The following is a 12,235-nucleotide window of genomic DNA, read 5'->3' on the forward strand; positions in this document are numbered from 1 at the left end:
TCTCTCTCTCTCTCTCTCTCTCTCTCACACACACTCACTCACCCCATCTCCCTCTCCCCGGGCGTAGCATTTTCGTAGACGGTAACTTTTCTCCCGAAATTTCAATATTTCCGGAAAAATGGGCTGTTCCAGACGATATGTTTCTTTTTATGCAGTTCAAGCTCCCCTTTTATGTTTAAGCTGTTCGGCATTCCCTTTTTTCAGTCTTGTCTGTTTTCGAAATTCTGTCATGTTTTCCCCTCTTGACCTTCAACTCATTTCCAAGGGATGGGCTTCTCTGTGATTTTTGTGAATACCTGATTTTATAGTCATGGCAGGTAGAGGGGCAACACGTTTGGTTTCATATTTGTCATAACCGTAACTTGTCTTTTCTTCTCGGGTCTTCTAATGTCATAAAAACACTCACGAGCACGTACCTACATTAATTCTTTCTCAGCCATCAGGCCGCATTTTCTGCCTTCAGAGTGACATGCTTTCTGTCTAGTAGGGCATTGACCTCCTATTACAGAACATAAAGAAAGAAAGCTCCGCATACTTTTGAAGGAGTTATGCTCATCCCTGAGTTCTGCCCTCGATCCCCCACTCACCCCCTTCTCCTTTTTTTTTGTTTTGTTTTTTTTGTTCGCTGGATTGTTTATTAAGACTGGTCTGAGCATTACTGTGTAGTTATTTTCTCATGATCTGAAATCTCCCTAACAAATGGTGGTTATTGAGTCGATGTGCTTCTCTGTCCCCCGACTTAAATCTTTGTAACGGCTCGGTATTTAACACATCACTTTTAACCTGACGCGGTTGGCGTGTTTTCCTCTATACAGTTGTTTTGAAAAGTGCAAACTTTTCTCTTCGCTCTTCGCAGCTTCATGGACAAGAATATTTATTTCGGCGAATTGGCTCGTTGCTTCGGGTTTTTTAAGTTAGTATCAAAGGGGAACCGAGTTCCTTATGCATAGGAGGCCGGGAAAAAGCCCAATTACTTGCTGAAAATTGATGTGACAAGATTCATTTGGCGTTGAGATGCTAGCGTGAGAGATCTTTAGACGGTTAGGTTTGTCATACGTTTGACCACACTTTTGCAAATACTGTAGTTGTGTAATCGAGCTAATTTCTTTACACCCCCCCAAAAAAGTTTGAGACGTTGCTTGTTTGTTCGTTTGTTTGTTTTTGGGGAGGGGGTACTTTAAAAAAAGAATTTGCAAGGATAAAACGAGGATAACAATTTTCGTTTCGAAGCTTACATAAAGATGACAAATGGGGAAAGTCTGAACAAATCAATAAATGGTTTCCCTTAATAGATTTATAGAAATTCCCAATTTGCTGGAACCCTCGCAAGGAGCCTCAATAATTCAAATCATGACATTTGATCAGGACTTTTGTGGGCGGTGTGTCGGAACCAAGGATGTATAGTGACCGGAAATGACATGTAAATGCCCGTGACGTCTGTGGCGCTTGTGATCTCAGTCGATTATGCGAAATGATGGTAATGCGATACTCGGGAAAATGGCGAGTGGAATAGCAACGAAAGCTCTTTGACGTCAAACAAGATGTCACCCGCTTCCCGTCGACTTAATTCAAAGAGAGAGGGAGAGAATTCTGTGCACTTGATTGGCCTTCCCTGTACTAACCCTTCGACCCATTGACATGAGCCTTGATTAACCCTGCTTTGTCTAATGTTCCCTCCCCTGACATTTGCTCTGTGCTGAATTTTGGGAGTGTTCATAAATTCCAAGAGAGTTGTGTCTGGTTGTTATGTATGTGTGTGTGTGTGTATGTGTGTGTGTGTTTGTGGTGTATGTGTGTGTGTGGTGTATGTGTGTGTGTGTGTATGTGTGTGTTTGTGGTGTATGTGTGTGTGTGTGTGTGTGTGTGTGTGTGTATGTGTGTGTTTGTGGTGTATGTGTGTGTGTGTGTGTGTGTGTGTGTGTGTGTGTGTGTGCATGAGCGGGTGTGGTGTGTGTTGTATGCTTGTAACCTCTGTGTATACTTTACGAATCTGAAATATGGCTGTAGTTTGAAAAAAATGGATCTTTTAAAACAGTAATTTTGATAGTGTTCCCCTTTTAATTCCAATGCACGTATATTCTTGTCACCATTGTCCCATTGAATTGCGTTTCTGACAGTCTTATCGGAGATGAGCTTTGAATCTGTGGTCTCGTCTTTTAGAATGATTATTCTTTGTGTATCTCCACTCCATGTTTCTATGAACAGTTTTTACTGCTGAAGAACGCTTTTTTTTGGTTGTCGTGCAGCTTTACCAATGCGTTTCTGTTCGCTGTGTGAGCTCACTTGTGTGTGTGTGTGTGTGTGTGTGTGTGTGTGTGTGTGTGTGTGTGTGTGTGTGTGTGTGTGTGTTTGCGCTCGTGCGTGCATACATGCGTGTGTTTGTGTGGACAAGTGTGTTGCTTTTTATACGTCATATACAAGGGTGTGTGCTTGTTCTAGTGATCCCGTGGAGAAAGTTTGTATATTTTCCTTTTGATTTTTAGTTTACAGAGTTGAAGTTGTTTTTTTTTTTCTTTTTGGCTCCAGCTGTGGTCCCCATGGCTTTTTTTGTCCCAACCTTTTGATTGGCTGTATTTATTTGACTGCCGTCCCTGGTCCTGGTGATTTCCTTTAGTTGTTATATTGCTCTCCTGCTTTGAACCCACACCTTATGCAGTGCTTTCTGGCTGTCAGTTAATACGTTTTCCCCAGTTCATTTTCGCTAATCAAGTAATGTCCGCTTTGATTGTACTCTTTGGGGTTTTTACGTACAAAATGTTTCGTTTTTGCCTTATATTCTTCATTTCCATACGTTTTCGCATCATACACGAATCTTCCTATGCTTTTGAATGGCTTCTATAATTTTGCATGGCAGCATGGATTTTACACAGCATGGCTTGATAGCAGTGTAATATGTTATATATTGTTGTTTTATATTAATCTCCTTCTGTGTGGGGAAACTTTCTTGTGGGTCCATAATTTTTGTAGGTACTTATGTGAAGTCCCCTATAGGTCGTAATTGTGTTTTCCTCTTTTGTTTCTTCGATAGCTCTAACTTTATCGCCAGTCTCACATGACTGTTGTTGTCCCTTTGTTTTCTCTTTTAACGCGAAAACTTGGGACTTGCAATGTACAGGCTTTTAACTTTACACTTCCACTCTTTTATTATTTCGCAACTCACTCACTCACTCACTCACTCACTCACTCACTCACTCACTCACTCACTCACTCACTCACTCACTCACTCAATCACACACTGACTCACTGACTCACTGACTCAACTTTCGTTTCGTCACTGACTCACTGACTCAACTTTCGTTTCGTTTCCTTTCGTTTCCTCTCTCTCTCTCTCTCTCTCTCTCTCTCTCTCTCTCTCTCTCTCTCTCTCAATTTGAAGTCTTTTTTACGCTCATTTTTAATTCTTTCAAATGTGATTTTGTATATGTGCATCATTGTTCTGATCGTAATTTTAATGTCTTAGTAACCGCATGTCTTAGTCTCCCTTCTTTCTTCCGTTGTGTGTGCTCCCGCCCCCCCGCCCAACCATACGAATCTGCTGTACTAAAAATAATTCTTGGTGCACGGAAAACATGCCATATATTCATTAACCCTTTTTAAGTAAGGCACATCTCTTCGAGTTCATGAGACATACGTCTCATTGCTTGTCGAAAACTTGAACCCCCTCTTTATACATAAATATCGATTGCGGCAGCGTTTTGATGATAAAAGACAAAAAGAGGGACCCAATAAGGGCATGGAAAGTATGAAGATGGGGGAGATTTTCTTCTGTTGTTTCTATTTGTCTATCTTGCTCTTTCCCCACTAAATGACCGTTACCAGGTGGATGTATTTCTCTTTACCCAAGCAAATCTAATCCAAATTGTGTCACAGTAAAACTATGCCTTCTGTTAAAGAGATTTTGTCTGAGACCTTTCCCCCCTCTTTGCTTCTCTTGAACTTTCTGTCTCGATTTAGCTGCTCTGTCTAGCATTTTCACTAGGGAGACTGGAACTAAGTGAAACGGAAACTAAGTGAAACGGACAGACACATTTTGTCTGCGTCTTTCCCCTTCATGAACCATGCACTTATAGCCCCAAATGGTTTAATGCTTATTTTATAAGGTTTTGTGTGCTACTAAGGTGGGTTGATATTAACATATTTGGCTCGTATTTGTTCGGCTTGATCTCCCTGTCCCTGTTGGTTCCATTATTCAACAAGGGAGTTGATGTTAACGTTTTTAGGAACTATTTTCAGTTAGGATTTTGCATTTTTTCACACTACTAGCCGTTGCTTTCACATGTATGTTTACTATGGGCTTTACTTAAGCATTTAGCAGAAGCTTTATCTAGACGCTTATTATTAGCTGACAGTAAGTTTTGGCTTCAATAAGAAAGAGATACAGGTATAAATGGCTGACGTTTACAGGAGCAATACAGATGGTTTAGGAAGTGCTTACAACACTTGAAGTGATGCTCTCGCAGTCTAAGTTTCACCCGGAGCAAGAACGTGCGCTGAACACTCTGAGTGACGAGACCGGCTACTCGGGTGCGTTGTGTGAGAACAGGGGTTGAAATGAGTTAGCAAAGGGATGTTGGATTCACTTTTCAGTAGGGTGGGACAGTAACGCGATGTCTGCTGTTGTCTATGAGCCATGAGTAGGGTGAGACAGTAACGCGATGTCTGCTGTTGTCTAGGAGCCATGAGTAGGGTGGGACAGTAACGCGATGTCTGCTGTTGTCTAGGAGCCATGAGTAGGGTGGGACAGTAACGCGGTATGTTCGCTGTTGTCTAGGAGCCATGAGTAGGGTGGGACAGTAACGCGATGTCTGCTGTTGTCTAGGAGCCATGAGTAGGGTGGGACAGTAATGCGATGTCTGCTGTTGTCTAGGAGCCATGAGTAGGGTGGGGCAGTAACGCGATGTCTGCTGTTGTCTAGGAGCCATGAGTAGGGTGGGACAGTAACGCGATGTCTGCTGTTTAGGAGCCATGAGTAGGGTGGGACAGTAACGCGGTATGTTCGCTGTTGTCTAGGAGGAGTACCCCGGCCCGGAGGACACAGACCCAGACGAAGTGGGCAGTGCCACGGCCTCAGACGTCGTGGGTGGTGATGAGGCCCTTGTGGAGATACTGGAGACAGAGGTCTGTGTGTGCGTGCGTGCGTGCGTGTGTGTATGTGTGTGTGTGTGTGCGCACACGCATGTGTGTGAGCAGGTGTGAGTGTTTGCTTTGATGTGTACGTGTGTGGGTGTGTGTAATATGTGATGTGTGTGTGTGTGTGTGTGTGTGTGTGTGTGTGTGTGTGTGTGTGTGTGTGTGTGTGTGTGTGTGTGTGCACGCTTGGGTATGCATGTGGAGAGAGAAAGAAAGAAAAAAGAAGAGACAGGTCTGCCTTATTTTTACACAATCCAGTCACAAATCTATTACAAAGGTATCCTTTGTGGCTGAAATGTGTTGACTCAGAGAAGACGGACTTGCGTTTTACACTATTTTGGTGCTGTGAATAAGGATTAACCACAGGTTTTTTTATCAACTGTTTTTTTTTTCTAACTCTACTAATATAGTAACATTATCTTGCAGGGCTTGTTAATATGTATCAGCCTTCTAGAGGCAAATGCAGGAGTTTTATCCACTCATTACAGGCCTAGCTGGCTGTAGCATTACAGGGTGGTATTACAGCTCTTTATACACACACCATAAGGGTTTGATTTTAAGCTTTTACTAATGCAAATGTTTGCTTTTTTAAAGGAAAATTTGCTGGAAAGATAATATTAGCTTTTGGCTTGCAAAATTTTGTATTTTAGAGTACTAGAAATGCATAGTAAAAGGGTTTTTATTGTTTATTCTTGTTGTGTTTTGTTAGTTTGTTTTGACATTAGCAACCTCATAATCTCAGTTAATCTGTGTTTTGTTTGATAATTGCATCTTACATCATACTGGTAATGAAGTTTGTTGTTGACATTATCTTTTGCACTACAACTATGTTACTCTTCTTGACTTTGCTCAATGGAATAACGTCAACTTTAAATACTCTGTCTCTATGGCAGGCCTCCTCTCAATTCCACTGGCTCTGATCCACCACTGTGTGCATCCACCTCTACTTCTGTCATTGTGCCTTCAAAAGCAAAGCATTTCAGATTGCCCCAGAAGCTTATTTCTCACCCAGAGTCTCTTCCCTACTGAAATCGAGTCCATTTGTTTTATGGCCTTCTTTGACTTCGTACTTCACTATGCTGCAGTAGATTTTTACTCAAGAAGGAAACATTCATCTTTTTATGTTCAAGTTAGATCATCCACACAGAGTCTGTTTCCTATATTTGTTTGAAATGGGGACTCCAGAGAGACTACTAATGTACAGGTGGTTTAAGGATGGGTTTTTTTCCTTCCTGATCTCTCAATATTTTAATATTTTTTGGCTTGCTTTCCCATTTGTCTTTATTTTTGCCCTTTTGCCTTTTTGCCTTGCTTTCTCCACCCCTTGCTCAAAATAAGCTTCATATTGTCTCATTTCTTGCTTGACTTCCGTCAAACCGTGCTAAATTGTGTGTAATGACAGTGTATGGTGCTCCTCACAGGTGGAGTCATTGAAGGACCGGCTGGAGCACACCCAGACAGAGCTGGACAAGGTGCATAAAGACAACATTGACCTCAAGTCACGACTGCACAAAGAGGCCACTCAGGTACAATTTCGCCCCCATTTTGATATACCTGTTGGGTTCTCATATTGTCATAGGACGAAAGTAAAATGAACTCGATAGTGTTTCACCCTTTTCTTTTTTTGTAAGTGTTTTACGGCGCTTGCAACTGCGTATGGTCATATGAGCAGGCTGGACACATTAAACATTATCAGTAGGTGGGAAATTTTGAATTTTATCGGGTGGCAGCCAAAGCCTACTCTTATTGATTTTGGACCACCAAGGGATCTTTAACCTGCGCAACTTGTACACAGGACCTCCGAGATTTTTTTCACCCTTGTTCGAGAAGGCTAGGTGTAGATCTTTTGTACCATAAGATCAGGGGTGTGGCTGAAAGACAGCAGTAAGAAGGCCAAGGAGTAGCAGTAGAAAGGCTGCAGAAAGAGTCAGGGAGCCCAGAGGAGAAGGCAAAGGAGGTAAGGGGGTGGGGGCAGAAAGTGGAGACAAAAGCAGATGACATTTTTAGAGAGCAGGAAAGGATGTGAAATGAAAAAATTTAGTGAAAAAAGTGTTCTGTTGTTGTCAAGATTCAAACCCGGGACTTGTTGAATGTGGTCTTAACCTGTAGACCACAAGAGCCCCCTTCACCTTTTCAATTACTTACTGGTTTTGATAAGGGCACTAAACACATACGCTAAATAATGTTTAAGAAAATCCAGAATGAGAGAGAAAAAAAGTGCAGAAAGTCCATTACCACTGAAGTGGCATAAATGAACTCTCGTGAATGTGGTGAGTACTTCCCTTGTCTTAATTGTGACTGTTACTATTTTTCCAAGAGTTTTAGTTTTTTACCTCTATAGGTGAAAGATTTGTCTGTGTTTCTTGTGTTCTCCCCCATACCCACCTGTGTCTGTTTATTTTGTAATCTCCTTTGTATTTAGGTCTTCCTTTGTGGTTTGTTATGTTCCCTGCTCACTTTATACATAGATCTCCCCTTTTCACAGAGTGTGGACAGCGGCTACAGTACTGGAAGTCGATGGGCACAAAACTCAAGTCAGAACGAGGTAATCAGTTTACAGTAAAAATCTGCTGCTCTTTAGGGAATAGATTCCTGGCAGGTGGGCAAATTTTATAGACCTTGTCATAAGTTTCATTGAACCCAACTGATCTTCAATTTCACTACAGAAACATGAAAGTATTTTTACTCTTAGATATACCTTGTATTCTTGTGTTACAACCATTTTCTGCTTGTCAACGTGAAGAAAATTGCACGAGTTTCATGGGGGGACTGAAGTATCGTACTTTATATTTAGTACTGTATTTTCTTTTCCAAAAGCAAAAGTTTGACATTATGGCTACAGTACAGTACAGCATTACCGAACTTAGCTTTGGAGGGAGTGGGGTGGTGCAAAAAATAGATGCTTCGCAACTTTTAGGAGTTAAAACCCCTCTCATGATGCAATTGTACATATGAACCTCTGTGCCCAGACGTTTGTCAGTGATATTTTTCCTATTGTTTATTCTCTACCTCCATTATTTCTTCTTTCTTTCCTCCTTTTTTATTATCCCCCTGGGAGCCAAGTGCTCTGATTTGGAAAAGATCTGTTTGCGTCTAGAGTGACATTATACTCCTGTTAGAAAGGTAATCTGCTTCTCAACGATAGCAACACAAAGTTATCAGATGGTTTTGCATTGTGTTTGCAGCAGCAAGGCCTGAAGCGTCAGCTGAAAGAGTCACGGGATGTGGTGCAGAGGCAGCGACTTGACATTGAGAGCTTAAAAAGTAAACTGGATATGTCTGTTTCCAAACTGACCGGCACTGAGAAGGCTTTATCAGAGGCTCTCCGTGACTACAAACAAGAGAAAGACAAAGTGAGTAGGGAAAGGGTTTTATTTTGAGGTGTTCAGTATCCTTTTTACTTTGTAGGAGTAGTGTTTTTCCTTCATTCTCCTCCCTGATCTCTCCTCTTGTGTTTCAACCTTTTTGTCTATGGAATGGTCAACTAAAGGACCTTCAAGTTCTAGAACAGCCACTTTTTGTATTGTACTTAATAGTCCTACAAAGTCTCAGTGCCTCTCATTTTTGAGGCAACTACATGCTGATTTTTAAAGTGCTCTGTAATAATAAGAACCAACAAAAAGACTCCACAATGTTGGGTAGGGATTAATGTAGAGTTTTGCTGCTTAAAAGTATAATTTTTACTAGGATTCTCTAACTTGTTCTGTCACCTCAGTTTCTGAAAATGAGCTCTGAGTGGAACCGGCGCATCCGCACCATGGAGAGCCAGTCCAAGGACAGCCTTCACAAGTTGGAACGCAACCGTGAGACCCTGCAGGCCAAGGAGAGAGAGTGCCGGAGACTGGAGGCCGAGGTGAAGAACAATCTGCAGCGTATGCGGGAACAGGAGAGGGAGATCCTCAAGCTGAAAGCTGTGGAGCACGAGTACAACCTGCTGAAGGTCAGGGAATGAATCGATGAGGAATGCATGGTCGTTACTGCTGATTTTTTGTTTTGATATTTATAATCCCCTATTTACTTTCAAATCCCCCCTCTCTGTCATTCTGTCTCTCCCTTCCTCTCTTTCTCTCTCTCTCTCACACACACACATGTACACACACAAACGACACACACAAACTCAGACACACATACACTTTACACTTACATGCTCTCTCACACACACACACACACACATACACACACACACACACACACACACACACACACACACACACACACACACACACTCTCTCTCTCTCTCATGTTTGTTAAGACTACATGCACAGATGTACATAGGTATGTACTAAGTTTTCTTATAGGACTTGTATTAATCTCAGTTGTTTGGAGCGACTCTAGTGTGATCTGATTTTTCATGTGCACAAGACTTTTGTTGTTTGAAAATTCTTTGAAACATTCAAATAGAGCCCAAAAGTTTTTTTCATGCCAAAAATGTTGTAAACATTTTTACATAGGAGAAGTTGGATGACCGTGAACAAGAGCTCTCAGGTCTGCGGTCGGAGCTGAAGGAGAAGGATCACTTGACCAAGAAGACGAAGGATGAGTATGAGCGCCACCTGGAGGAAATTGACAGAGAGTACAGCAGGGAGCGGGACGACCTTGAACTTCACCTGGAACAGCTGAAATCAGAGCTGTACTCGGCCCATGATCGCCAGGCGTCCATGACTGACAACATGACCTCAGACATGACAGAGATGATCAAGGAGAAGGATGACATCATTGCCCAGCTCGAGGAGAAGGTATAGATTTATATGCCCAGCGACACTGTGTTTATACTGCTTCTGAAATGCGATGATATGTTTTGAATCAATTGCTAAAAATGAAGATTAGCTATGTTTCAATGATGGCTGTTTTCTGTGGAGATTAAAGAAATTTATTCACGTTTGTTTAGCTTGTTTGATTAAGTTATCCATGCCCTGTTTTCATTCATGTAACAGAATATTTGATTTACTCAAGAAAAAATGTTTCAAGTAGAAAGCTTACATTATTTTGATTTTTTTTTTTTGTGGGGAAGAGTTTCACACTCAAATTTTTTGCTTCTTGAGATATTTTTTTAGTCTTCATCTTTGAACTCACCTGGCCCCTCTTTCTCATCATTATTTAAACGTTTGCTGTAATTACTTGGCAAAAGTTGTGGATTTATTTCTGTCAGAGTAATTTTCAACAAAGTAATTATATACTCTCTGCAACAGATGATTGAGACTGACAAACGACTGATTGAAATGTCAGAAGAGCTGCATGCAGAGATGGGGGAGAATGCAGAAATGGCTCATAGTATGGAGATGCTTCAGGGGGACAAAAAGAAGCTAATAGGCACCATGGAAAAGCTGGAAGCGCAGCTCATGGCTGTGCGCACCAAGGTACGACTTCATCATCATTGCTTTACTCACCCCGGATCTGGGTGTAAGCCACTGGCAAAGACTTTTCATTTTTCTTGTCCTGGGCTAGTTTCCTGACATTATCGCGTGTCTTTTTACTTTTCTGTACTTCATTCTCTCTGACACTTCTCTGGCTGGGTACTGCTTGACAAGGGTTTTCCTTTTTTTCCATCGACTTAAGATGCATTACCTCTTTTAAAAATAATTCTTACAAGTCTCCTTGACTTGGTATATTGTTCCCTGTAAATAGCTGTTGGTGCCCCACTGTGCTCAGCTCCTAGTTTGTTTCTGACAAGATGTAGCAATTATTTTGAGATATTCCAACGCAACTTTCATTGGATATTGCAATAATTCACTCTGTAGCAAAGTGTATGGCATGATAGGCATGGATATTAAGTGATTACTGATTGTTTTAGTCAATGCAGCAACCTTCTGACAAGTGCCTGCTAATTAATGCCATGTCACTGGTGATAGTTGTCATTATTTTTCCTCATTACTGATAAGGCCTTGTTCCAGACCTGGACTATGAAAAATAGTTAAATATTGTTCCAGTGTTTGGCTACAAATTCACACACATGGAAACCTACTCTTAGAGCCAATGTCCCTTTTTGCAATGCCTGGTTGCCTTTGAGCTGGGAGACAGGGAGAGTTGTTTCCCAGTTGCTTTTGTTGATTTCTGTTACTGCTGCCTCATTTTTTTTCTGAGTATGAAGACATGTTTGTAAAATAATGTCAGTGGACTCTGTTGAAAGAGATGGAAAGCTCAGTCCTGCGTAAAGGACCTGTTGCACTTGGAAACCAAACTTTTTGTCTATTTTAAAATATGATTTATGAATCCAAAATTTCAAAGACAATGTCTTTTGATATACTGTGTTTGAAATATTCATTACTTTGAGCACTTGAGTCTGTATGAATCCTAAAAGGAGCTCAGTCTGGTTCATCATGTATGTAACTTTGCCATGGGGAGATACTTGAGACTCATCTATGAAACTGATTTTGCAATATCAAACAGAGCCAAAAAGTACCTCCTAATGATTGTTTTTTAGGAAGGTGTAGAAAAGTAGTTTCTCGGGTCTCCGTTTTCAGAAATTGTTTAGTGTCTTTCTGATCTAAATGACGCTAACCATGCTCCATTAAACCAGTCAAAAGTGCTACTTTTCATTTACATTCATGGTTCTTACTTTCCTCTTGACAGGTGTCGGGTTTTGAGTCTGAAAATGCTTCCCTGAAAAAGCAACTGGAAGAGTTGCGCCGTGAAAACAGCCAGTTGCAGCGAAGTCTGAGCAGTGTACAGTCCTCCAGCAGGGACGGAGCCGCCTCAGAACAGGAGCGAGAGAGGCTGCAGAAGACAATAGCAGACCTAAACTCGGAGATCACCAGTCTTCAGGTATGGCGTCTCCAACGCTTCCACTATATTAGACATCACATGTGTGAAAAGACGTCATACGATGAGCCAGATTTGAGTTATGCACCTACTTTTGAGGGGTCTTAAAGGCTCTTTAGGTAGCTGAAAGTCTAGGGTAGAGCTTGTTTCTTGCATCTGTTGCTGTTTATGTTGCCCAAAACTTCTTGTTCTATGGGTTCACATTCGATGCCCGTGCTGCAAACGTTAGACTAAGAAGGAAATGGTCAGACTCTGATCTAGGGATTATTTCAAATGCTTTAATTTCCTCCTGAAACCCATCCATGCTTACAATGATGTCATCATTGCCTTTCTCACCCTGGGTCAG

General features: G+C 41.5%; 1 protein-coding gene across 5 annotated transcripts in view; it reads left to right on the forward strand.

Moving 5' to 3' along the window:
• Positions 1-12,235, forward strand: part of LOC101851475 (golgin subfamily A member 4) — a 127,368-nt gene that overhangs the window by 88,023 nt on the left and 27,110 nt on the right. For 4 of the 5 annotated variants that reach the window (XM_005092280.3, XM_005092281.3, XM_005092282.3 and 1 more), the window contains 8 exons: positions 5,011-5,118; positions 6,552-6,656; positions 7,616-7,675; positions 8,316-8,483; positions 8,846-9,070; positions 9,582-9,866; positions 10,320-10,487; positions 11,701-11,892. In XM_005092280.3, the coding sequence (XP_005092337.1) occupies positions 5,011-5,118; positions 6,552-6,656; positions 7,616-7,675; positions 8,316-8,483; positions 8,846-9,070; positions 9,582-9,866; positions 10,320-10,487; positions 11,701-11,892 (1,311 nt within the window). The remainder of the gene's footprint in view (positions 1-5,010; positions 5,119-6,551; positions 6,657-7,615; positions 7,676-8,315; positions 8,484-8,845; positions 9,071-9,581; positions 9,867-10,319; positions 10,488-11,700; positions 11,893-12,235) is intronic. The other variant, XM_013079203.2, reaches the window with a different exon arrangement.

The sequence above is a fragment of the Aplysia californica genome, unplaced genomic scaffold, assembly GCF_000002075.1.
Source record: "Aplysia californica isolate F4 #8 unplaced genomic scaffold, AplCal3.0 scaffold00043, whole genome shotgun sequence".
Taxonomy (NCBI): domain Eukaryota; kingdom Metazoa; phylum Mollusca; class Gastropoda; order Aplysiida; family Aplysiidae; genus Aplysia; species Aplysia californica.